This window comes from Eubalaena glacialis, chromosome 4 (genome assembly GCF_028564815.1).
Source record: "Eubalaena glacialis isolate mEubGla1 chromosome 4, mEubGla1.1.hap2.+ XY, whole genome shotgun sequence".
Taxonomy (NCBI): Eukaryota; Metazoa; Chordata; class Mammalia; order Artiodactyla; family Balaenidae; genus Eubalaena; species Eubalaena glacialis.
The window spans coordinates 26,532,479-26,559,327 of NC_083719.1; the positions used below are offsets into that span (position 1 = coordinate 26,532,479).

Consider the following 26,849-nt stretch of genomic DNA (forward strand, 5'->3'; position numbering starts at 1 on the left):
CAAGAGGACTTAGACTCCTTTATTAGTTTTTGAAGAGGATAGATCTTTGGCAGTTCTCTGGAGGTCCAGTGGTTAGGACTCCTCGCTTTCCCTGCCGAGGGCGCAGGTTCAATCCCTGGTCGGGGAACTTAAGATCCCATAAACCCTGTGGCGTGGCCTAAATAAATAAATAAATAAATAAATAAAATAAAAGGGATAGATTTTTATAGTTGTTGAAGCATTCTTTAATGCATTTAAAGAGCGTACCGACCAATGCGTGCAGAAGTTGATCACAGATTCATCGGTGAATTTCCTGTTTTGGTTTCTCCTACCCAAGATCTCATTCATATATTTTAAGGAAGTTTGAGATTCAATTCAATATGATGTTTTTAACATATATGATATGCATGTGTAAGTCATATGTGGTTACCTATCAACATTTATTATGTATCTACTAGATGTCAGGAGCACTGCTGCCTGTTTCCATAAATGTCTCCTTTAATCCTAACACCAGACCTGGAAGTATTAATAATTAACCCCACTTTATTTTTTTTTTAAATAGTTATATGTTTTTTTTGTTTGTTTTCGGGTTTTTCTAATATTTATTTGGTCGCACCAAGTCTCAGCTGCAGCAGCTGGGCTCCTTAGTTGTGGCTCCGGGGCTCCTTAGTTGTGGCTCCGGGGCTCCTCAGTTGCAGCTCGTCAGCTCCCCAGCTGCGCCATCCAAACTCCCAGTTGTGGCATGCATATGGGATCTAGTTCCCTGACCAGGGATCGAACCTGGGCCCCCTGCACTGGGAGCACGGAGTCCTATCCACTGCATCACCAGGGAAGTCCCTTTAAAGGCAAGGAAACTGAGGTATTCAGGCCTTACGTGACTTTCGTAAGTACCAAGTGGCAGCGCTTGGTTCAAACTAGTTGAAGTCTCCTGGCACCAAGACCTAGCTCTGTCTTCCTTTCATCCTCCTTTATCAATTAGTAGCCATTGTAAATAAAAGGAACCCAGGCGCAGCCAGTATTTACACACGTAGTGGTATCTGGGTTCCAGGCAGAAGAGCTTTACTTAACAGGACCCTGGTCAGGAAATTCACAAATCACTTTTGCTGTGCTGTCCAACGTCATTGCCACTAGCCACAGATGGCTAATTAAATTTAATTAAAATGAAATGAAATTAAAAATTCAGTGTCTCCGTTGCCACCAGCCATACTTTAAGTGTTCGGTAGCCACCTGTGGCTGGTGGCTCCTATTGGATGGTGCAGACAGAGAACACTCCTATCATCACAGAAGGTTGCTTTGGGCAGCGCTGCCAGCTCGAGACTTTGGTCCAACCCACAGAATTTTCTCATCGGTGGTCCCCTGCGCTATCTGTCGACAAGTGACGAATACTTGGCTGGACCTCCCCGCTCCCCTCTCCTTTGACAGTGGTGCATGTCTGTCCAGATACTTCACATTGTGCTCACTTTTTCTTCCAAGGAGGAAGTTGGCCGGATATGGAAGATGGAGCTGCTTAAAGAATCGGATGGGCTGGGAATTCAGGTTAGTGGAGGCCGAGGATCAAAGCGCTCACCTCACGCTATCGTTGTCACCCAAGTGAAGGAAGGAGGTGCCGCTCACAGGTGACTAGATAACTCTCCCCTTTCTCTGCCTCCTTGTCCTCCCCTTCCCTTCCCCCGGGTGCCGGGACTCTTCTGTTCGGTCAGAGCACTGGGGATTACAGTTTACAAGGATGATGCTGGAGCACAGGAGGAGGTCGGGCCCGAGCGGTTCTAATTAAACACCCCTCTGAGCACAGGAAGTGGTTAATTGCTGGGGCTACTGCAAGCTCTGCCACACCATGAAGGAAAGATTAGATTTCTTTCTAATCCAGTTTGAGTGTCAAGTGAATGTTACTTATCCTGACTTTCGGGATGTTTGTGACACGTGGTTCCTTATCCACGCGTTGGAACACCACATCCCTGACATCGTCACTCCCATGAGACTATGGCTGATGACTTGGGAAAGTGATGGGGTTTAAACGTGACCACAGTTCGTGTGCCGTTTCTGGATCCGTCGGGTCTATCCAGATTGGAAACACACTTAGATATGTGTGTCTCTGCCGTGCAGATGTGGAGGGGGAAAAATAAATGTGAATTTTCTCCTTGTGACCTGAAAACAATTCACACTCTAAAGCTTCTTTTTTAACCTGAACGGTCATCTGAAGTAGGAAGAGGGACAGTGCTTAGGCAGAGCATGTCAAAGAAGAAGTCCATGTTGAGTTAGAGGGATGTAGCCGTCCCCAAATGTAAGGTATGCTCTTGCCATGTAGCTAATTGCTTCTGTATACATAGGGCATCTACTGTTTGCAAAGCACAGTGGGATGTGTATATATGTTGGATGTCCATACGTATACAGTAGGTGGATAAAGGTAGAGTTTCACTGATGAGGGAGGTGAATCTAGTCTGGAATTAGTGGTCAGTCCAGGTACCCTGACGCTAAGGGGGCGATGCCAAACCGGAGCAGTATTGGCCTGCTCGAGACCGAGGGAGCTCTCGGAAATGTATCTCATGAGCCACAGTTGACGGAGCTCAAGGTATTTAGTCTGAGGAATAGAATACCAAAGAGAGGACCAGGGCACAAACTATCAAGGTGTTTCATGCTCATCATTCCCCTAAGTAGAGAGTACGATCCTGATAACTCAAGTAGAAATAAGATTAACTGCAGGTGTCAGTTATCTGGGTGGCAGTAATTATTGAAAGATTAAGACCTTAGATAGTTTGTATGCAGAAGAGCATCATTACACTTCCCAAATGATGGATGCTTTAAGGAACTCTCATGAGATAGACATTTTCCCATTAGTCCTAGGTTTCAGGTTCTAGTCTGTCTTTGGAAAGTTGGCAATTAGGAAATTCCTGTGCTCAGAGATGAGCTTATGTAGAACTGTTCTTTTCTATTTTCCATGTGAGCTATTTCTACTGGGTCTCACCATTTTCTTACAGCCTTAGCTTAGATGTGTGTGTGTGTGGGTGGGTGGGTATTTAATTTATATGTGGGGCATTCTAGTTAATAACTGGAGATGAGAAATGTGTGATTAAAGAGGGAAATAAAAGGAACAGGGACAGGGATGATCTTGATGGTGGTGTGGATAAGTAAGCCCAGGGACACTGGCCCAAACCACTACGTTCTCCTGTATTCCTGAATCCCTCTCCTCCAGAGTGCCCACCCACATACCTCTTTGACGTTCCAGTTTGCTTGTTCTCTGTGGTTTTCCTCTCCCCTTCTCTTTCCATCCTGAACAACATCCTGGGGTTCTTAGCATTTCTCTGCTTTAGGGATTTTTGAAGAAGAGAAAGCAGAGGCTGTCAGAGTCTCTGGTGCCTCCTGTCTTCTGTTAAAGCCTAGATTCATAGAAAAGATTATGATGCATGCCCTAGAGGACACAGAGAGAGACTGGTGAGGTGGGGAGGATAGAGAACTTGGTCAGTTCATTGAAACAAAGCAAGGAGGAGAGAGTCCATAGATTAGAGAGAAACAGAGTGGGGTGAATCTGGGAGTGTTGGAGACAAGCATGGGTCCCACCCAATCCTGGATGCTGATGTAAAGCCTTCAGAGGGGATGGTGGAATCCTGGGCTTTGGGTCTCTCAGCCTCACCAGATTTCCCATCCCATATTTAGCGATGCAGATGAAAAGCCTCTGACTGCTTTGGGATCATGGGAGACCAGGCCATTGGAGGCTCAGTTGGAACCCACACACTGTTAACCCGCCATGATTGACGGGACCTGCCCAGTGCTCTGTAACAGTCTGCCACCCTTGACCCACTGTAGGGCAGGCAGACCCCGTGACGACTGGGCCTCCTGCCAGCCCAGTGGGAAGGAAACTCCAGGTCATTCACTTAATTTAAAGGAAATAAAGAAATAGAACATGTTTGTACACCTGTGTGGTACACCAGGTCTGATACCTACAACAGCAAGCAGTAACTTAGGCAGTTTCTTTGTTCATTTTTCTGTTCATCCTTCTGCTTATGAAGCTTGGCCGTAGGGACACAAAGAAGAAGGAGGCATCGTGAGACTTTACCCTCGAGGCCCTGTAACTCTTGGGGGCGGGGTTACAGACACACATGGTGTAGTGCCACAGGTGCCACAGAGGAAATCTGGGCAAGGGTGTGTCACCTAGGAAGAGAGAGGGACGTGGGTTAGAGAAAGATTCCTGGTGAGCTTAGGATACCTTCGCTCTTTTGGGGCTCAGCTCACAGACTCAGCTGATGACTCAGTCTCAAGGGCAGGGTGGCAGGTAGGACTGAGAAAAGAACGACTAACTATCCTAAAGCCTTGGGGTCTCAGTTCCTCTATCTCGTCTCCACTTGGATGGAAGACGTTTCGTTGACATTGATGTGGGATATGGTGGTAACTTGAGATGGTGCTTGTTACTAAACGACCATCTGAAATCGTGAAGCTCCTCACTCCCCTAACTGGGCAGACGGAAGGATGAAGCAGCCCCATCCCAGCTGTATCCAGTTGTCCCTTCTCCTCTTTAGCCCATTTTTAACTGTCCCCTCTCACAGCCCTCCCCAGCTCCAGGAAGATGGCCTTTCTCCAGCCCAGAACGTCTTGACGAGGGATTTTCTTTCCCATCTCCGTTTCCTCAGGGATGGCAGACTGTCCTTAGGAGATGAGCTGCTGGTAATCAATGGTCACTTACTAGTCGGGCTCTCCCACGAGGAAGCTGTAGCCATTCTTCGCTCAGCCACCGGAGTGGTTCAGCTGGTGGTGGCCAGCAAGGTAGGTGGTTTTTGTTTGTTTTGTAAAATATTTTAAATGATGGTGGCGGTGGATTTGGTTTCAAGCCCTCCCCATGTACGACACCCCCCCCCCCAACATACACACATACTTGCCTTTACCTTGGGCCATTCAAATAGCCATGATTCTGTGGCACGAGCCCACAAGGGACCCTGAGCTAAAGGGCATTTAATCATCTTGCCTTCCTTTAAGGGTCTTTATGGGTATATCTAGGAGATGGAAAAGCAATAACAGGACTAAGGAAAAGGGAAGAATGGGAGGGTAGGAGGAAAGACAGGGTGGACAGAGTAGCAACTGGTCCAGGGGGAAACCAAGGAGAAGATGCGGAAGTCAGTGGGACAGCAGGGGCGGGAGGGGGGTGGGAGATGCGCATCTTCCAGGTCCCACAGGAAGGGGGCTCGGGCCGTCCGTGGGCAGGCTACGGGCTGCCGGGGCTCCCCGCAGCACAGAGCGTTGCTGCTGGAAGAAGCCTGTGAACCCCGCTTGTCCCGCCACACCCCCGCCTTCTTCCTCCTCAGTTCTACAAATGACCCAGCGAGGCAGAGCTTCCGTGGGGGCTCCCGTCTCGAGGAGGCCTTGATGCTGCCGCCGGCAGTGCAGCCGGGACCCTGGTTCTTGACGCCCAGTGGTGTCTGTCTGTCCCCTCCGTCTCGCTGCCACTTCTTCGTCACCCAGCCTCAGGCTGGGGCTTCTTTCACCCCCAACCCCGGAGCGTGTAAAAATAGTGCTGAGGTCCGGGCCCCCATCTGCTTTCTCCCGGGGGTCTCGCCAACCTTAGAGAACTGGGTAGAGGCGGCCGGATGCCCCAGCTGTGTGGCAGGAGGCGAGGAACTGGGCTGTCTGGGATCTGCTCCACTGTCTGATGAGACGGTGCTGCTGATGAGACTAGGGAGGAGCCCATAGGGCTCGGGGGCTTGTGCAGTGGAGCCACGGGCTTATCCCAGAGCCAGCTGAGGGGAGAACGGGTGTGAGGCCCCCCAGTCCTTAACCCTTTGCAGCAATATGCTCTTGACAGGATGGCTGATTTCCCCCGGTTATCCCTGATGCGATTTTTGAACCCATCATCTACAGGTTTTTATATATTTTCTTTCTTAGATTGCATGGTCTACTGCCTATTGGGGGAGTGTTTAATAAATAGATGAGAAGAGTATTTTGAGCCATCTGAAAAATCGGCTTTCCTCCCTTTATACCGTTTACCCCAAGTCCCTGACCTAGACCCTTAGGCTTCCAACCAGAATATAGAGCCTTGGCAAAGACTTGGCAGGAAGAGCTGACACGGAGGCCCTGGAGGCAGGAGTTGAGACACTCTCCATTCACAGGCCCCCTGCTCCCCTCCCAGAGGTGCCGTGGGGCATCCCCTCCCTAGGAGTGGGGAAGGGGCAAAGCTAGGGATGTTCCTGGTCAGCCTGGTGAATCCCACAAGGAGGGGAAGGCTGTGAGGGAAGGAGAAACAAATTCCTCATTTGGCCAGATGTGGTGGGAGTTTGGAAAGCATTACTGGTTCTTACACACACACACACACACGCATGCACCACACACAGTCCTATGTTTGCACGGCCCACCTCCCCACAGCCTGCAGCTTAAGAACACAGGGGTTCTGCACAGGTGTTATACCATGTCCCCCAAACCTTTATTTCTGTGCTAACGTCTTTCTCCTGCTAGTTGGAAAATGAGGAAGAGAAGTCTCTTCAGTGTCAGCCATTATCCACAAACATACTACACAAAGAAAATATAAAATAAAAACAAAAAGGGGCCACTCATGGGTAATTAAGGGGCACACATGAGATTTCTGAAAACAGATTTTGAAGCCTGACCAATATTTTCACTGACTTGAAGGAAGAAAGACACTCCCATGTATTGGGTTCCGCTGGGTGCCAGGCAATTCGTACCTACTATCTCATTTAATTCTTAAATCCCATGAGAGAGCCATTCGTTCATTTTATTCAGAGGATGAAGCTAAAATGTAAGAGGTTAATTAATTTGCCCAGAGGTCACACAAGCAGTGGGTGACAGAAGCAAGTTTCATCCTGGGTTCATTGGACTTCAGAGTTTCATGCTGCCCCTTAGTCGCATAAGATATAAAGGACACCAGAGCCAATGGTATTAGAAAAAGGTAATGTGTTCCTGCCAGAGGCTTGGACATTTAGGGACACTTGCTGGGGTCTTTGTAGGGCTGAGCAGCATCCAGAGCTGAGGAACAGGTGTCCATTCTGGTTTTCAATCCGTTGACTCTTGGCCGGCTGTCCTGAGCTGTGGCCCTAAGGCTGACCCAGTCCTCAGAGTTGCGACTCCTTTCACTCCTTCCCATTTGCTCCATTTACAGCTAGGCAGTACGCTGTTACGGCAGCTGCCTGCTGTTTGTTCCCGAACTTAATCTACACCATCCAAGGTGCTCATCCATGGAGGAGAAAAAAGAAGTCAATCTTTAGGCACCTCTGGGCATCTGTTCCTCTTCTTCATCCCACAAGACCAAGTCATCCACAGGCTTTGTTTCTGTCTTTATATTTGAAGAGAAGGAGAAAAGAAAAAGAACTTTTGACTTAACTGAATATAAGGAGTAATAAAAAATCTAAATTCATTATTGCAAATAATCGTCACCTTGTCACAAAACTTTAAGGCATTGTTTTGGAGATATAGCAGTTATTTTATTCTGGAGAGGGTGTCTCATGTTTCCACACAAATATGTCATTTGTGTATACAGAGGAGCTTAGAAAGTTTTTGTTGAATGAATAAACTCAGAATATCCAAGTTCATTCTGATATTCCTAGAAGTACATGCATAGCAATACAGCTTTCTCTCGTGCTCTCTCTCTTGTTTGTTTCACTGTTGGTTTTTATTAACAAGAAATATGTATTCATTATATCTAATGTAGAAAGCCCAGAAAAAATATAGAGAAGAAAAAGAAGATAAAATGTTTGTAACACCGCCAACAGTAACTATCCGCTAACTGGCGTGTCCTTCCAGACAGGAACGCATATGTGTGTGCAAATACACGCACGTTTTCTTTTAAATGGAATCAAACACAAGGAGACAGTGCACCTGGAGGCAGTCCCACCAGGATTCAGGTGCCAGCACAGCCCTTTGAAAGCTGTGTATCTTGAGCAAGTTGCTACATCTCTCGAAGTCTGACTTGTACAATGAGAATCAATAACTGCTTCACGGGATGTTTGGAAGATTAATGAACTATAAAGGGTTCTGAACAATGTAGTTGGTCACAGTGAACACTTGGAGAAATGTGCTCCTTTATGGTTATCACACAGTATTGTATCCAGTTTATTATTACATCTGTTATTAATACGGTTCTTACATATTATTTTTAACCTGCTTTTCCGGTAAGTAACATACTATAAGAACTCTTTCCACATCAGGAAATAAATTTCTAGAGCAGCATTTTTTATGGCGGCGGAGTATTCCATCCTGTGGCTATTGTGAAATTTACACAGCAGTTGGGACTTTCACTTTTTTTAAAATATTTATTTATTTATTTATTTATTTATTTTTGGCTGTGTTGGGTCTTCGTTTCTGTGCGAGGGCTTTCTCTCTATTTGCGGCAAGTGGGGGCCACTCTGCATCGCGGTGCGCGGGCCTCTCATTATCGCGGCCTCTCTTGTTGTGGAGCACAGACTCCAGACGCGCAGGCTCAGTAATTGTGGCTCACGGGCCTAGTTGCTCCGCGGCACGTGGGATCCTCCCAGACCAGGGCTCGAACCCGTGTCCCCTGCATTGGCAGGCAGATTCTCAACCACTGCGCCACCAGGGAAGCCCCCAAGGGACTTTCACTTTTTTTAAGCTTTCTATTAATAGCTGAGCAGAATTGACATCACAGAAGAGGACTCAACTCACTTTCTCATTAGTAACTCTTTTTCCCTTCCTCAGGCAAGGTCTAAAAGTATGGTGTTCACAAATTACTGATCTAAAATGAATGAGCTTCAGGTACCTTGAAGGTGGAAACTGCATCAAACTAGTAACAAGCGACATTGTCACCAGGTGCCAACTCCGTAGTAGTTTGTAACGTCCCTTGTATAAGATGGGTATTTTTTGTTATTCTCTTTTCTGTCAACCCCCAAGGAATATGATGATCAAAACTCTCCACGTGTTTCCTTCCTTGTAGAAATTGCTGGTATGGGGGAAAGAGGAGAGGACACATTGCTCCTTTTTTCTGGCCTCAGATCAGCCCTGCAGCCCCGGTCCCTGGCCTCAAGTGCTGTGTCATTTCCCAGGAGAGCTCTCGGCTCCTGTGTATGCCTCATTTGTCCTTGGGATTGTCACGTGGTCTCACTGATCTCGCCTGCATCCCTCAACCCATTCTGACCTTATTTGTGTGTAGGGAGGAAGGGCTGTGTTGATGAAGCCCCCTTTGGAGTCTAATCTTAATAGAGTCTGATTCCATGTGTTTTTGTTGACCTTTAAAAGTTGTTCAAGGGCTGCTTTCGTTGCAGAGACATTATCAGTCTCCACTTTGACATTGTGATTCACTAAACAATCTAATCTCTTTCTAATGACCATGGGCCTGTGAGATGAGCAATGAGGGAGAGGAGGATATGGTGGATGTTTGAGCTCTGAGCTAGGCCTGGGGACACTGCACTGAGTAGACATGGTTTGGGGAACTCTCAGACAAGCAGGGGAGATAGATGAGTAAGTTAGACACACACAGCGAGGCGATAAACTGTAGAGGACATTAGAGGGGAAAGGAGAGGCAAATGCCTCCAGAGGTGATCCAGGAAGGCTTGCAGGAGATGATGCTCAAGCTTTGCCCAGAGAGGGCTTAGTCATGAGAGGAAGGGTGGTCTAGGCAGGGGAGCTGCTGGTGGAAAAGGCAACAGGGCAGGGGGGAGCCCGGCGTGATTGAAAGTCAGTACAGCTTGAATGGAAGGGAGGGGAGAATGGAGGGGGGTGAGTTTGGAGAGCTGGGCAGAGGCCAAATCTCTGATGTTAGTCTGCCAATGAGGGAGTTTAAACTATATCCTGAAAGTAAGACAGGGGAGGGCATCAAAGGATCTTAAGTTCAGGGAGTTTAGATTGCCCATGGAAACATTCACCTAAGAAACACAGATTCATCAAAAAAAAAAATGGTCTGGGTTTGAATTGGGTCCATACTCCTGACATTTGAGGTAACCTTGCACCCCTGGAAATGTGGAACCTGCACTCCACATAGTCTTTGGATTGGGAGCACGTGACCACCCACGGTTGACTCAGCTAGGTTTTCCTTGACCTTGACCTTGACATCATGGGGTAACTCGTGGGCCTTTCATTGTGTCCCCATAGGAAAGCTCTGCAGAGGACCTCCTCAGGCTAACATCTAAGAGTTTGCCTGATCTGACCAGTTCGGTAGAGGACGTGTCCTCTTGGACCGACAACGAAGACCAGGAGCCAGACGGGGACGAGGACAAAGGAACCGGATCGTCTTCCGTCCAGGGAGCAGTAAGTGTGCCTGTGCTTTCCCGGGCTACTCTGCTGGGACGATGTTTTCCCGAAGACATGGGTGCCAGGATCAGAGATAAAAGCTTGAGATAGATAGTATGGTCGAGACCGGGATGGGAGAGGACCAGAGTGCATCTTTTTATTTTTTTGTCAGAATCATCCAGAAAAATCTGTGAGGGTAATACTTTTTATTTAAGGGAAAAAAAAAATTGACACTGGAATTGACACTGGAAATACGAGAGCAATTGGGTATTGAGTTCAGTGCGTATATCAATTTCTAAGAAGTCTAATAATATATACAAGGATTTTATTGCTACTTCTTGATACAGTGTTTGAAAACTATCGTTTGTGAATTTACACTTAGACTGAGAGATGTCTGGTTGAAAGTGGAATGTTAAAATAACACAGAACCCATTCAGGTGAAGTTGTATGGATGTGTCTCCCAGTTTTCATGAAATCAGGACTTTCCCACGGCTCGTAGCGCTTCCTTACCCAGCCTGTGACGCCTCACGCCCTTGTGGGCTGCTCCCCGGCGTGGTCTGGCACAGAGTCGGGAGGGCTTGTGGTTAACTGTGGTTGCATTGCGGCTCTATGGTCTCCTCTTTGTATCCCAGATCTGGTAGATTTGTCATTTTTAGTGTAAAACCTTGTTAGCCACTGTTCCCCATCCAACCAGCCCTGGGGAGGGTGCTTTGTTTCTGCCATTTGGAACCCTTACTCCTTCCCATCAGCACTGAACCTAGTCAGCATGGGTAAGCGTTGGGAAATTAGTCTTTTTATAATTAGGCCTTAGAACAGGGTTCCCCAAACCCCGGTACTAGTCCGCGACCTGTTAGGAACCCGGGCCGCACAGCAGGAGGTGAGTGGCGGACAAGGGAGCGAAGCTTCACCTGCCGTTCCCCATTGCTCGCGTTACCGCCTGAACCAACCCACCCCCACCCCGTCCGAGGAAAAATTGTCTTCCACGAAACCGGTCTCTGGTGCCCAAAGGGTTGGGGACCTCTGCCTTAGAAGACAAAAAAAAAAAAAATCTCTTTTCCCATTTACATGATATGCTACTTGAATTTAAGGAAGAAGAAGTTACTTTTCCCCTTTCTTTATGATCACGGGAATTCCAGGGCCACTGAGTATGGTGGTGCAGGTTGTGGACTGCACAAAGGTGCCAAATCTAAGGGGGCACCATTTACATCGTAAACATCATAGGCTTTTATGTTTATGAGGACAGTTTTCTGGAAGATGGCAGTAAAGAGTTTTGCTCTAAGAAAATCAGTATGTTAAGACAATTTTCCAGTAAAAGAAGGAAAACATCTTGAAGAAGTGGTACTTTTTGTAATTTTCCCAGAGGTCCTGTACAGGCCCATTGTTGATTTCAAACACTGTTCCAACAGCTTTTCCCTCAAAGGAAAGCTTTCTCAGAAGACTAACCTGTAAAGCAGGTCAATCAGAGCTGAATGGATGGGGTTAAAGTAAACAGTTTAAAGACAACTGTGTGATTATTCCCGCCTCTTTGTATTATGACACCATTCAGTAGCCACTTTTTCCTTACTTTTTCCCTTAATTTTACTTTTAGTAAGGATAGAGACCACACTAATGGTCATGACCTCCACTGTCTCCCTGACTGACCTCTGCCCACTTCTTGGGCCTCACCTCACGCCAAGCTCACTGCCCTTCCTGCAGTCCTTCATGATGACCGTACATTTTTCTGCCATAGGACCTTTGCAAATGCTGTTCTGTCTCTCTGGAATCCTCTTTGCCTGACTGACTCCAATTCATTTTTGTTTTGGGGGTTTTTTAAAAATTTTTATTGCAGTATAGTGGATTTACAGTGTTGTGTTAGTTTCTGCTGTGCAGCAAAATGAATCAGCTATACGTATACATATAACCCCTCTTTTTTTGGATTTCCTTCCCATTTAAGTCACTACAGAGTGTTGAGTAGAGTTCCCTGTGCTACACAGTAGGTTCTCATTAATCATCTATTTTATACATAGTATCAATAGTGTATATATGTCAATCCCAATCTCCCAATTCATCCCACCCCACCCTTCCCCCTTGGTGTCCATACGTTTGATCTCTCTGTGTCTCCAATTCATCTTTTGGATCCTTTAGTGTTACTTCCTCAGAGAAACTTCCAGAATATATCCAATCTATATTAAATCTCTTAGCTCTCATACCAAGACCATATGGCTTTCCCCTGAACTGCTTGTTACATTTAGATTTGTGATTATTTGATTAAAATCTGTTTCTCTCGTCCAACTGTGAACTCCATGAGATGTGGGAATGCGATGACTGGCTTGAGTTCCCAGTGAATCCCTAGAATGTAGCCAGTACATCTGGTGCTGAGTTATAAATAACTAAATAAATTTAGAAACAAACAACGGGACAAGCATTCATTGAAAACTAATGAAAAAATGACAACAAAATCTAACTAGGTTTATCCAGCGTAAACATTACAGTTATACCCCTGGCTCGTAGCTGACTGTATCGTGGCAGCCTCAGAGGGCTGATGGGGCAATATCCATGTTCCCGCCCCTATAGGAATGACCTACAGAGACGCTCCATGGATAAGCCTGGAACAGGCTGGGCATCACGTGTCTCTTCTCCCGCTATTGTCCACCCATCCTTTAAGGCCACGATCTTTCTGAGTCTACCCACCCTTCCTCCCTGTGACCTCCCCTGCCCTCGCCGTTCTCTGTTGGTACAGCAGTCACCCTCTGTACAGAAGGGGAATGGAGCGTGTGGCAGTCCAGCCAGCAGACCTCCCAACTCCAGCCTGACTCCGCTATTCCCACCTTTCTAACCAGACGTGGCTCTCCAGCCCGGCTCCAGCCCACAACTTCTCCCCTCACACGCCCACAGTCTGGAGAGCTCGCCCCTGCTGAACAGATTCCACTGCTCGGCAACTGTGCCCTGCCCAGCTCAGCCAGTTTTCAATGGAGAGCTAAGTAAGCTCAGGATTTAAAGAGAGGAAAACTCTGCAACATACCTGCACCTCCTCTGAGAAAGCCCGGAGCCAGTAATGTGGCACAGTAGTCTGTAGAGAGCTTATAGTCTGCATATATTTTTTAATCGCATAATTCATAATCTCTTGCAAAAAAAAATCCAAGGAATTATTTGTCTAGGAATTTTCTTACACTAAATACTGCTCTAATAAATGGGCCATTACATTTATTAAATGTGTTACATGTTACATGTTTTTATTTAAATTATAATTTAAACTTACTATAGTTTTATAATTTTATCATGTTTTTTATAAATGTATTATAATTTAAATTATAAGTTAAATGAGTTGTTCGGGTTCCAAAAGTAATGTTTCCACTACATAAATGGGTTTTTTGACCCCAAAAAACCCGCAAAAGACAATACAAATCACCCACAATCCTACTGTTCAAAGAGAGCCGTCTTTAACATTTTGCTATGCCTTTCTACTTGATTTTTTTTCTTAAGCACATATATATTTTTAATTGACCTTATATTAACATACTTGTGAAACTTGCTATGGTCTTAATGATATGATCCTGAACGTTTCCCCATGTCATTAAAGGGTCTTCTGAAACATGATTTGTAATGGCTAATATTTTATAACATGGATATGCCATAATTTATTTTACTAATTTTCTACCAGAAATTCCATTTACATCAGTCACACGTATATTTAATTTTTAAAATTATAAAGAATTCTGTACCGAACATGTTTGTCCATGTAGCTCTGTGCACATTTTTCATTTTCTTATTTGCTTAGATAGCTTGTAGCAGGAGAAGTGCTTATTTACTAATTTACACTTACAGCAGTGCCCGGGTCCCATCATCACCGATAACATTATCTTTAAAAAGTTTAACAATTAATCACATATTGTTGTGTATGCTTATTATTGCAATTTTGCCAAAGGAATTTCAGTGCATTCCGTCATCACACACTTTATTTGGGAAATTTTAGGTTGCCTTTAAGGAGAAACAAATGACTCTGAGCAATCGTCCCCCACAAGTACACATGTTCCAGGGCCGTACTTCTGGGTTTCTCTGTCACGTCACCCCCAGCTCTCGTACACAAATCCCAAACCCACTGTCATCGGTGGAGAAACCAGCACTCATCCTGCTTTGACAGTTAGTTCTGCCTTCTGTGTGCCCCGGACACCACCTCGCCCCACTTCACCTTCCACTGCACCCCCTCACAAAGCATCACGGAGGAGGGGACACCGGGCTTCCTCCCTGGCTCGTCACCCTTGCCTGAACGCCCACCATCTGTCAGCCATTCTCTTGAGCTCTGGTTTCAAGCCAGACGACCCGGGTGTGAGCCAGAGCCCTGCAGGGCCAGGAAGTGGGCACACGACATTTTCCCGCCTTCACAATCTGCCCAGGGTCTGCCCTGCTGGGCCTTCCAGAGGTGCTGAACTACTGAGGAAAAGAAATGTTTCAGTTCTACGTTTACAATCCAAGACTCTTTGTTTTATAATTTTTAAACACTATCGAACCACTGAAACGAAAGAAACCTGGAACTGTTTTAATCAGCAAAGTCACAAAGCCTTTTACTTCCCAGATGATAATGATTAAACCTGCAGCCGAGTTCCACTCTGACTTTGACTCTTCTTGCACCTGTAAGTCGTGGACGCTCCAAGCACTTAGGTGGAGCAAAAGTAATACAAACGCTCAGGATCTGCCATGAGCACCCTTGTGCGTTATCTTTTCATGGCTACAGGAAACAGCCATGAGGTTTTCCTTTCGAAAAGCTCGGGCCGTGCTTAGAATAGAAGCATGTGGTGAACATCAAGTGTGAGGCGCAGAGGCAAGAAAAAGGGAGCAAGGATGGGACAGGGAAATCCCACAGGCATGTGCGTGATTGTCATCCATCTCAGGGGGGTCTGGCTTCAGAGGGAGGGCCCTCCCTCCACCTCCCACAGACATCCCCATCTTAAAGACTGCCAGCCTGGTCTCCGAAATAGCTGAGTCTAGTCCCCTCCCCCATACCGACTGCGGTCCCGATCCACTCGCTTGGCCATTCTTTCTCAAGGCTTTCTTCTCCACTTTGTCTTCTGCTCTGCAGTGACAATTTTTAAGTGAGAATCTGACCATGTCACTTCGTTTTTAAGTCCTTCAGTGGGTCTCAATCACGCTGAAGTTACAATCACAGCTCCTTAACGTGGAGCCATTGGCTCCAGCCTGCCTATGCTGCCTTGCCTCTTGTATATGCTCCTGGCAGCCCTAAACACACAGACACAGACACACACAGACACAGACACACACACACACACACACACACACAGACACACCATGCATGTGCGCACACACAGCCCTCCCTGGCGCTCTCCCAAATCTGCTAATCACTGCTCACCTGGCATTTAGCATCTGCTGTTTTCTATTTATTTGTTGCTACATATCTTTTTGGGAGAAGAAAGAAAATACTTACATTTATAAACTTTTGAAGTCAGGTATACCTCGTTGGACCCCCAGTATCCAATGAAGTACCTTGTATTCAATACATACTCAGTACATATTTCTCAATCATAAATGTATCTGTAGAACAGTGGTTCTCAAAGTTCCCCAGACCAGCAACATCAGAATCACCTGGAAATTTGTTAGAAATAAAAATCCTCAGGTCCCACTCCAGACCTGCTAAATCAGAAACTCCGAGGTGGCATCTAAAAAAATTTTTTTAATAAGCCTTCCCGGTGATTTGGACTAAGGCTAACATTTGAGAACTTTAGAGCCCTCCAATAAAATGAGTGGCACATGCATTATTATTAGCTATTGAAAAAAGTGAGTATCCTTTCTCAAGTGTAAATAATTATAGTTCATCTTTTTTTATTTTTAAATTAACTGTTGAAGTATAGTTGATTTACAATGTGTTAATTTCTGCTGTACAGCAAAGTGACTCAGCTATGCATTTTTTTTTCATATTCTTTTCCATTATGGTTTATCACAGGATATTGAATACAGTTCCCTGTGCTATACAGTAGGACCTTGTTGTTTATCTATCCTATATATAATAGTTTGCGTCTAGTTCATCTTTTTTTTTTTTTTTCATCTTTTTTTAAATGAGGTTTTTAAGGAAAAAAAATATATCTGGCCTTCTGAGGGAGTGGCTCTTTTTAAAATGAAGAGAGGAAGAAGAGTTTTAATATAACAGGATGTGGAATGGGTGATACCTCTTAAGTGATTAGGAACCTGTCTTTCCCTTTTTATATATTTAACAAAAACAAAACAAAAATGGAAGTAATGATTGTTGTTGCCAAATCTGCAATTGTCAAAGCTCAGCTGGGAAGATTTTGTTTAGCACATCAATCAGCAGACCTGTATCCGGCTTCCTTTGGCATCAAGGGAATCAGTTCTAACATTTTTGGAATCACCGGTTTGGAAAATCTTGGAGAACATTGGGGTTATTAGGGTTTAAGAAGGAATAAAGGACTTCACCTCTCAAAAGGAGAAAAGAAGAGCCAAACTGGATCTTATGATTCTGTAAGTCTGATGTTGGTGTTTGATTCTTCGTTTGTTGATGGCTTAACCCTGAGGTTTGAGAACCTGAATCACAGTCTTTTGGAAAAGGCACCATCCTGGGGGTAGATGTTCATCTATATGCGGAGAGAAAGGAGAGGCTCTCTTGTATTTTATTTTTTTGTTCTTTTTTTTTTTTTCTAATTTTTGGCCATGGTATTCTATTTATTTATTTATTTATTTATTTTTGGCTGTGTTGGATCTTCGTTTCTGTGCAAGGGCTTTCTCTAGTTGTGGCAAGCGGGGGCCACTCTTCATCGCGGTGCGCGGGCCTCTCACTATCGTGGCCTCTCTTGTTGCGGAGCACAGGCTCCAGACACGCAGGCTCAGTAGTTGTGGCTCACGGGCCTAGTTGCTCCGCGGCATGTGGGATCTTCCCAAACCAGGGCTCGAACCCGTGTCCCCTGCATTAGCAGGCAGATTCTCAACCACTGCGCCACCAGGGAAGCCCCTCTCTTGTGTTTTATTTGGATTGAATACGTGATAAAGTGTTGGCTCTTAAGTGCTTCCAAAAGAGCCTGGGCACTGAGGGCTTGCAGTGAAGTGTCTGAGGGTGCCATTGCTGGTGAAGTCAGAGTGTGGGATTGTCTGTTGTTTGGGCCCTGAGCTAGATTTTTCTGGTGAATAGAACTTAGAGGCTAATGCAAGGAACAGAGAACACCAAGAGTGTAAACGTGCGATTAGTGTTAAAACAGGAAGGTCCTAGTGTCTGACTGAAAAATCAGGTCTTCACAGAGTAAAACTATTAATGCAGAGAGACACTGGCTCAGGACTCCCTGGGCTTTTTGTAAGGGGAGCAAATGTTCTTTACTAAAACCTCGAGGGGAGGGTGTTAGGACAGGCTGCGCATATGGGCACAGGTGGCTCTGCTGCTGCGTCGCAGGGTCCCTCTGAGCACAGGGCGGGGGCAGCCACTGCTTAGAGATGTCCTCCATCTGCTCCTGGGTCAGGAACAGTCTTTCCTTCTCCCTGGGCTTCCACTTTCTACTTATCTAACTTTAGGACTCACCTCCTCCAGGAAGTCTTCCTGGACACGCATATCCTTCATGCCTGTAATACATACTGTATTTTCCTTCATGACCCTTAACACAGACTGTAAAGACATATTTATACATATGACTGCTTGCTTAATGTCATCCTCCCCATGAGTAGAGGATCCATGGGGACAGGTCTCCTGTCAGGTCTGCTCACAGTCGGCTCTCAATATGTATTATGGATGGATGGTTGGACAGGTGGGCAGAAAGGTGGACGGTTGATGTTCCCTCTCTCATTCCTTAATGCTCCTGCGTGCCCCTCATCATAAGGCTTAGTTACCTTCCATTGACTTGCCCGTCTTGCCCAGCACACCACAAATTTTAAATGGGCATGGCACATAGTAGGCATTTATTGTTTGTATCTGCCTCTCCCTTTTGGGAGTTTCCATCTGGTATACAAATATCAGTGTATATAAGATCATTTTTCCAAGTATTCGAAGTATAGCACTGGGAGAACAGTGTCCCTTTCCTTAAAATAGGACATTAGTGGAACCACCTCATTAACAAATGAGTAGATTTCTTATTTTCTGTTTGGTTAAGCTTCCAGAGCTGCTAGCAGCTAGAAAGGGAATTTAGAAAAGGGAACTTTTAACAAATCAACCACAACAAAGGATTGACTATCCCCAGGGAGTTGGTGAAGTAGTAGGAGGAATGTCAGTGAAAAGACTAGCCAAGCAGGCCCCAGAGAGGACAGCATGGAACTCGAGTCTCAAGATGCAGGTTCTGGTACATAGTCATATACAGTGTCAGAGCCACCAGGAACCTTGGAGGGTTGGCTGCTCCATACTTGCTGTTTTATAGGCTGGAAATCCTTGGTGAGAGAGAAGATGGCTGAGCTCTGCTGAGAGCAAACTTGTTCCCCTGGACAAGTCATGTTATAGCCAAGGCAGCAACGAGGGAAAAGCAAAAGGGCCTGGAAGGAAAAGGTGAACGCATTTCAAACACGTGAAGGGAAGAGCTGTGTGTAGCAGACACGTGAATGTACGCAGGTAGCTCCATGCTCTCGTGTATGTTAAAACGCACAGGGAGGGTGCGGTTTAGGCGGATCATCCGATCCCCAGGTTCCACGCTGGGAAGCCTATTTGGCAGGTCTGAGTGGGGTCTAGTTTCAGAAGCTTCCCAGGTGATTCTGATGCTCACCCAGATTTTAAAAAGCAAACCTTTGAAAGATGGTGGCCACTGTAGAAAGCAGCCAGTTTGACCACACACCTTTGTTAGCCATATGGCAACTTCCAGACGTGACCCAAAGTGGCAGGGCTCCTAAGAGTCTCCTGGCTGGGAGCTGGATGAAGCCCAGGGACCAATCTGTGCATGGCTTTGAGATAAGAGGAGCTTTTAGGCCCCCAACTGCCTTCTTCCTTCCTGCAGTCTGGGGCACGGGGAGAGAAGCTATGGTGGTTGTGCTGCTTGTGGGAAACTTGGAAGCAGAGACCCCCGAGCCCGTTCTGCATCCTTTGTGAACACAGACTTGCTTGCACACCTTGGCTGTCGTTGCCTCCGCAGACATCAGTTCCTGGTATATAGACTGGTGTGGTTATTGCAGAAGCTGTATTATTGCCACCACCAACCCAAAGCAGGCAGGAACTCGTACTGATCCGTAATTCCCCTGGGTTGTATATTCTTCTCTCCACTGTCCCAAGCTGTGAACTACCCTCTCCTTCCCCTCAGCATCTTAGACTTCCTCAAGTAGATCTCAGTGCATTTAGATGTTCCTTAAGCAACTCTTTAGGTAACTCAGGCCACGTCAGAGAGGCTGCGTGAAGCTCGTGGCGGTATGTGGAACTGCCAGAGCGAGATAAGACAGACAAGTCTGCAAGGATCGTTAGTCTAAGAAAATAAAATTTAAATTCGGGGGTGGTTTTTTGTTTGATTTGGTTTCATACTTAAGGAGATGAAGTGATTATTTAAATAGGTGGGGGGAAAATAAGGTAAGAATAATTATTTGGCCTGGATGCATTGCCCAGAAAACTGCTGAAGTTTGAATTAGGCTTATTCCCCTGGCACATTTTCTGGGGCCTGTTCCAACTCGTTACCTGGCTTTGTGCTGCATTTTCATCCGAGCAGTTTGCAGTTCTCAAGGAAGTAAACAGCTCAAGTGATTTGCATAGGAAAGCAAATATTGTAATCTACAGCCTCACAGCGCTGCGGTGGTCTCCAAAGTAGGGTGAGCACACCCCAGGGCAGGGTTGGGGCGGAGTCAGATAGTCCCTTGCAGTGTGGGCAGAAAGTATTAGAACTTGTATAGATTTTCATCTCATTTTAGATTGTTTTGTGTTTTATGGTGTATGTGTACATTAGTACAGTAGCATAGAGTTATACATCATGAATCTGTGTTGGGAGTGCCTGATGGCTGCACGATCTATAAAGGTTGACATCACAGCGTGGAGCCGTAGGAAATACAGTTTAAAGAAATCCCCTTAGTATGCAGTCAACTTTATTATCATTTTTGGATTTGAAAAATTCCTTCACATTTCAGTGGAAATAAAATATGGACTACGAGGGCACGTAATAAAGTTTCTTTGCCTCCACGTTAACTTCTTTGATGAAACTGACACCATAGTGGTCATGAAGTGACTTTGTCACTTCAGGGTAAGTTGGTTCCAGTCTTTGGGTATTCCATTACAGTATTACAAGATGACTTTTAGCCCTGCCCCTTGTTATGAATTTTCCTCTTATAAATATCATCCTTATTAATTTAGTTGTATATGTCCACTGGGAGTTGAAGTCTGTGGTCTGCCCATCGAAATGTAAAGTAGAATATATTAAGATTGAAGGAAGGTGGCAGTGCAGAAATGGAACTGAAATAGACAAAATGATGGCAATTACCCGGGGGAAAAAAACAGGATTCTGGGACTCATTTGTGCAGCATGTATCTTAGGTAATATATCTTATTCATTTATGAGCTTTGCTAAGCCTTTAAGGTAACAGAAATCCTTGAGATGTATGTGTCTTTGGAGACTTTACATGGAGATGGTGCTGATACACAGTCGAGTCTCACTCTCTTAAGAGAAACAGGATATCTCCACTTAGTTTCAATTCCAGTTATCGTGCTGGGGTTTTGTTTTGTTTTTTAGGAAAATCACTTTGACAGTGCATAGGTGAATTAGACAAATAGGCATTGTATGCTAGAAAAAAGCACACCTGACTTGAAGACTTCATGAGAAGTGGAAGATTTGAAGGGGTTTTGGTTTGGGTTTTTTTGTTTTTTGTTTTTTGTTTTTCACCACATTGTATGCAACATGGTAGTACAGAGCCTGGAAATAAAAACACAGCAAAATATGAGAGATCAGAAGTTCCCCTCTGGAATCCAGGGCAGAAATTTCTCAAAGAAGTAGAGCTATTTAAAATGAATAGAATTCTCCTCACCCACCCCCTATTGTAACTGTGTTTGCTTGCCTAGCTTTTTGTTTGCTTGCTTTTGCTTGCCTGGCTTTTTACATAAGTACTGATTTAGCTCAGTGAATGATGTTTGCAGAAAAAAGAAATCCATGCCTCTCCCTTCTGGTTCTTCCTCTTCTTAACTTCTTAACTTCTTAACTTGGGATATCCTTCCTTCTATTCCTGACTCTCGAAATTCTGAAGCCCCTCATTCCTCAGAGACTTTTCTAATCCCTCCAGCTTTCTGTCATCTCTGCTTTCTCTCATTGCCAATTCCATTTGTCTGTTTCTCACATTTTAGAACCTAGAGTCTGTCATACAGAGTGAAGTAAGTCAGAAAGAGAAAAACAAATACCGTATGCTAACGCATATATATAGAATCTAGAAAAATGGTACTGATGGACCTACTGGCAGAGCAGGAATAAAGAAGCAGACGTAGAGAAGGGACTTGAGGACACGGGAGGCTGGGAGGTAGTGAAAGAGTAGCACTGACATATATACACTACCAAATGTAAAATAGCTAGTGGGAAGCTGCTGCAAAGCACAGGGAGATCAGCTCGGTGCTTTGTGACAACCTAGAGGGATGGCATAGGGATGGTGGGAGGGAGGCCTAAGAGGGAGAGGATATGGGGATACACGTATACGTATAGCTGATTCACGTTGTTGTACAGCAGAAACTAACACAACATTGTAAAGCAATTATACTCCAGTAAAGATGTATAAAAAAAAAACTTAAAAATCAGAAAGACACCTCCTGATTTATAAAGGAGTAGATGTTTTCAAAAATTTGTTGGTAAAGCTGATATTCAAATGTATTTCCCCTAGAAACAAACATATTTACTTAATAAATATTTGTGGAATTATCTTTTAAGCTAGTGGTGGCAAATAGGCAGCCTGCATGGCACCACACACCCCCTCTTCAGCTCCCAAAGCGGACATCTCTAATTCTTCCTAACAGTCATCCCACTGACACCAGACACAATCTCAGAAGCTGATAATGTGGCCTTGCAGGTGTCCACAACCAAGTCGTAGTACCAGCCAACACTGGACTGTAGCCAGCTTTGACATAGCCATCTACATGCTGAGCGCCATGCCCGGTGCTTTGGGGGATTCGAAGAGGTAGCAGTCAGTCTTCCTCTGTTACAGGATTTGTTATATTCCATAATAAATGATAGTTATTTCTATACTTTTTATATTCACCTCTTCCGTATAATAAATCTTTAGGAGCCATATGCTATATTGACCTAGAGGAGGGATGTCTCATTCCATCCAGGGATCAGGGAGGGCTCAGTAGATGGGGTGATGTTTGACTATTCCATAGGATTTCCACAGGAACACCCACAGGAGTGGGTGACACCCTGGAGTGGAAAAATAACACGTACAGTGGTCCACAAATAGGAGATTTTAAGGCTTGTTCAAGGATCAACAAATAGTCAATTAAGTGCAAATGTCCAGCCCATGCTTTTAGTTCCACACTAAAAAACTATGACTTATTTTACAAGCTATATACTCATTGATGATTTTAAAGTTGAGTTACAGGGTCAGAGTTTTTGGTTTAAGCTTCCTCGAGCAGTGAGGTAGAGGAAGAGCTGGGCTGAAGAAAGGCAGATGGAGGTGGAGGTGTTTGCTATAGCTCCACGGAGAAGTCAGCAGAGCCCGGACTGAAGGAGAGGGGCCCAGAGGGTGGAAAGGCAGGAAGCAGTCTGACATGTCAATGGAGGAAGGGAGCAGGGCCAGCCGGCTGCCTGGAGAGCCGGGTTCTACAAGCAAGGAGTAAGTTTCCTGCTCCCCCAACCCCCGTTTTTTTCCTGAAGGCAGGACTGATCCTAAGCAGTATTTTGAGTGGGATTTTGTTTACCTTTGAACCCTCCATCCTCTTGTCATCTGCTCCTCCTTACTTGTTGGACCCTCTCTCCCCAGGTTTCCTGGAGCCCAGTATCCTCATACTGTTCTAAACCCCCCACTGAGGCACCCATTCTCTCCCCTCTCCCCTAAGAGGTTGCATCCTCCCCAGAAACCTCTCCTTTCTTCTTCTCCAAGCCATTTTCTCCCCTTTTCCCACCACCACCACCACCAACAACAACAACAAAGACCAAAAAACGCACAAAACCCTTTCCATCTCTTCTAAGCAGTATGTTTGTTAACAAAGCAATGTGATTAAACCAGGTCAAATGGTGGCCAATAACCCTATGACACTTAGCAAAGTATGTGCATTTTTTTTCATTAATTTATTTATTTTTGGCTGCACTGGGTCTTCGCTGCTGCACACGGGCTTTCTCTAGTTGTGGTGAGCGGGGGCTACTCTTCGTTGCGGTGCGCAGGCTTCTCATTGCGGTGGCTTCTCTTGTTACGGAGCACGGGCTCTAGGTGCACAGGCTTCAGTACTTGTAGCACGCAGGCTCAGTAGTTGTGGCTCGCGGGCTCTAGAGCGCAGGCTCAGTAGTTGTGGTGCACGGGCTTAGTTGCTCCGCGGCATGTGGGATCTTCCTGGACCAGGGATCGAACCCATGTCCCCTGCATTGGCAGGCGGATTCTTAACCACTGCGCCACCAGGGAAGCCTTCAAATGAGTTTCTTATCAGGATCATTTTTAAATGAAACCTAAAGATGAAATCACAAAAGCCTGGATGACACAGATGTTTTTAGAGGAAATACTGTGGTAGAACAATAAGCCTTGTCTCCGGTAGTAGCTTCCTTAAAATGTCTCTACTTGTCAGTACTTTCCCTTCAACTCATAAAGTTATGTTTCTTAAAATTCTTCAGCTTGTTCCCAATGATTTTGGCTAGGGATGGAGGTGGGGCGATGGATAGAGCTAGGGTATGAGTTATTCCTGTAGATGAGAGGTCGGCAGTTGTAAAAGCCAGATCATAAATATTTCAGGCTTTGCTGGCCAAACAGTCTCTGTTGCAACCATTCACCTCTGCCTTTGCAGTGCAAAAGCAGTCATAGGCAATAAGCAAACTGATAGGCATGACTGTTCCAGTAAAACTTTACAGCGACAGGTATGGGGCCAGATCTGGCCCACAGGCAGCAGTTTTCTGACCCCTGCTGTGGGAGATCATGTGTGAGCCTGGGACCACCTCCCCTATTACTACTTCCCCTGTGGGCTCCACAGAACACATCTCAGCTTTCCAGTGCAATTCTTCAAGAAGTACATGCCCTTAGAAACATATACCAGCAAATCAGCATGAACTCAACGCCACTCTTGGAAAATAAAGAACTCAGAGTACAGCTTGTGTTGAGCTGGAAAAGGCAGCAGATGGCCTTAGGGTACTGCCTGGAACTTAGCAGCAGACCAAAACTTCACCACGATGTCCTCAACATAACCACCAGTTACTGTTTATCTAAAATCTGCCTAAATGGCATGTCCAGTTAAAACAGTCTTTTTCTATCGCAATAAGCCTTAGTATCATGTAAAACTTCCTTAAAATGTTTGCATAGAAAAAAGGTGCTGGAAAAATCTGACCTGTTTACCATTATTGCTGAATTGGATTTGACTCAGCGGCTGTATTAGGGCACCTCCGATAGTTCATCTCCTATTTTCTTTCCTGCCAATCTTCCTGTTTACTTCTTAGGTCTTTTGCATGCCTTTCTTTTTTTTTTTTTTTTGATAGCGCTCCCACGTCTACATTTTGTGTGTCTTGCGGTTTTCCTACATATGTACACACAACTTCGATTTTATCATTCTAGAATTTAGGACTAAGCATATCACAGGCCTGCTGCTCCCAGAGATGTGTCCAAGGCGAGCAGACAGCCAGCTCCTGCTGAGAAATGACCCAAGGGTCTGCCTTCACTAGCCAGCCCACAAACCCAAAGAAGAACTCCAAACCCCAGTCTTCTCACTAGGTCATGGGAACATGGTGAGAGTGAGCGCTCCCTGCTTTGTAGAGAATGTCTGGACTTGCCTTGCCCAATTTGAAATTGATACCAAGGAGGGACATATGCAGATTCTCCTTCTTGCCTCTGCGTCTCCTGTTATTTTTGATGAACTGAGAGTCCCTTGAGGATACTGTCCTCTCCTTGGGAGGGTGACACATACAAACGCACCACAGGAGGGGCAGATGTGGGCCAATGACTGATTACATTTCTGTACCCTTAAAGGTGATTTCTTTGCCTCACCTTTCTGAAGGACCAAGGGATCTACTTAATTTGTATGCATAAAAATCATCCAAGTAATCACCAACAAAGTGTGTTAAGCCTGTTCACATTGTTTGGGGATGATAAATGGGAGAAAACGGGAGATGGGCTCAGATAGAACAAGGACAGTATTATTTCATTTGCGAAGCCACAGCCGGAGCACCTCAGTTGACATCAGCTGCTGCTTCTCCCCCAGCTGCATCTGACGCTCTGCGTGGACCAGAGCATGCTGCGGGGGGGAGGGGGGGCAGTTTTACTTTTCAGTTTTACTGTTTTCTTCTTCAGTCCTGAGTTAGTCTCTTTGTTGGAAAGCAGTGAGTCTAGCGTAGCAGGAGATTTGTGTTTTAATTTCTGCAGTCAACTCACAGGCTTCTTGCTACTTTAGGCTGATTTATTGTTGTTCCCATTCCCTTTTTCTGAATGGTTATTCATTCCCAGCGCTGGCCTCTGATGACCATCTGGTTCTCCTTTGGTCACTCGAACATCTGCCCCAGAGATTTGGAAAATGAGCTTCCTCTGGAAGCCTAAAAATAAGCTTAGTGTGACTGAAGCATGATAGAGAAATCACCACCCTCCCCTGTCCTGTAGATACTGACCAGGGGAATGAGCCAACACGGCTTCCTAGGGATTTGGAGCTTGGATGTCTTCTGTCACATCTGCAGATTTTTTTTTTTTTAAGTGTTGGGAACCGTAAAAGCATGGCATGAGCTGGGTGCAACCAGTCCTCCTGCAGTTTTCCTTGGGATCAGATGTGCTTGCTCAATGGAAATAGTTGGAGATAAAAGCCATGCTTCGCATGGTTTGTTTGTAAGGCTTCAAGAGTTAGCTGAGAAAGACAGATGATGCTTAGGAGTTAAGCATTATATTAGTCACAGTGTGTTCAAGGAGATCTCATAAATGCTTTGGACAGCAGTTATAGGACATTTCTAAGTACTAGAGTTTTAGTTTGGACCCAGGGGGCCTGTCTCATGGGGAATGATGGTTTGCTCCCCGCCTCCAGAGGACTAAAATTTGCCAGAAGCTAAAACTCAATCCCTATGCCGTTTCTCATCCAAAATTATTTCTAGCCACATTGTCCAGTGCAGCTTTTCAGAGGTTCTGCAATGAGATAAAATGTCAACATAATAATGATATTGAAACAATTAAAATACCAACAAATTCAAATCCCTTTGCAAGTCATAATCCAAAGATGTGAAAATCTAGAACAATTAACATCCAAACTTAAATTTCCTTGACCTTTTGAGTTAAAAACCAAAGTACTTAATGGCCTCCTTTGATCATTCCGATTTCTTGTTTTGTTCCATCTTAGAAAAATGAGGTACTTGATGCTGGGTGCTGGGGAGAGATGGTTCTGTTCACCATCGGCAGTCTGGACTGTTTTCTACTGTAACAAATATGGCTGTTTCAGCTCCAAGAAGGTTGAATTTGTTCAACAGCATGTCTCTTGTGTGCTTTACTTTTTAGTGAAATGTAAATGAACAAAGAATAAATGGACCCATAATGGTCTCAAGTCGTTGGCACCACACCCTTGACATGTTAAAAAAGGAACCAATTCCTAGCCCCTGGACAGTTGTCCCAGGCAAAATTTTGTTCCCAGGATCTTATTTAATTTTGCCAAAGACTCCGTCAAGAACTGAAAAA

At 45.2% G+C, this 26,849-nt stretch overlaps 1 protein-coding gene across 4 annotated transcripts in view; it reads left to right on the forward strand.

Moving 5' to 3' along the window:
* PDZD2 (PDZ domain containing 2) overlaps nt 1-26,849 on the forward strand; it is a 232,501-nt gene that overhangs the window by 145,026 nt on the left and 60,626 nt on the right. For 2 of the 4 annotated variants that reach the window (XM_061189153.1, XM_061189154.1), the window contains exons 3-5: nt 1,453-1,595; nt 4,602-4,734; nt 10,018-10,173. In XM_061189153.1, coding sequence (XP_061045136.1) covers nt 1,453-1,595; nt 4,602-4,734; nt 10,018-10,173 — 432 coding nt within the window. Of the gene's footprint in view, nt 1-1,452; nt 1,596-4,601; nt 4,735-10,017; nt 10,174-16,603; nt 16,624-26,849 lie in introns of those variants that run through there. The other 2 variants (XM_061189155.1, XM_061189156.1) reach the window with 2 other exon arrangements.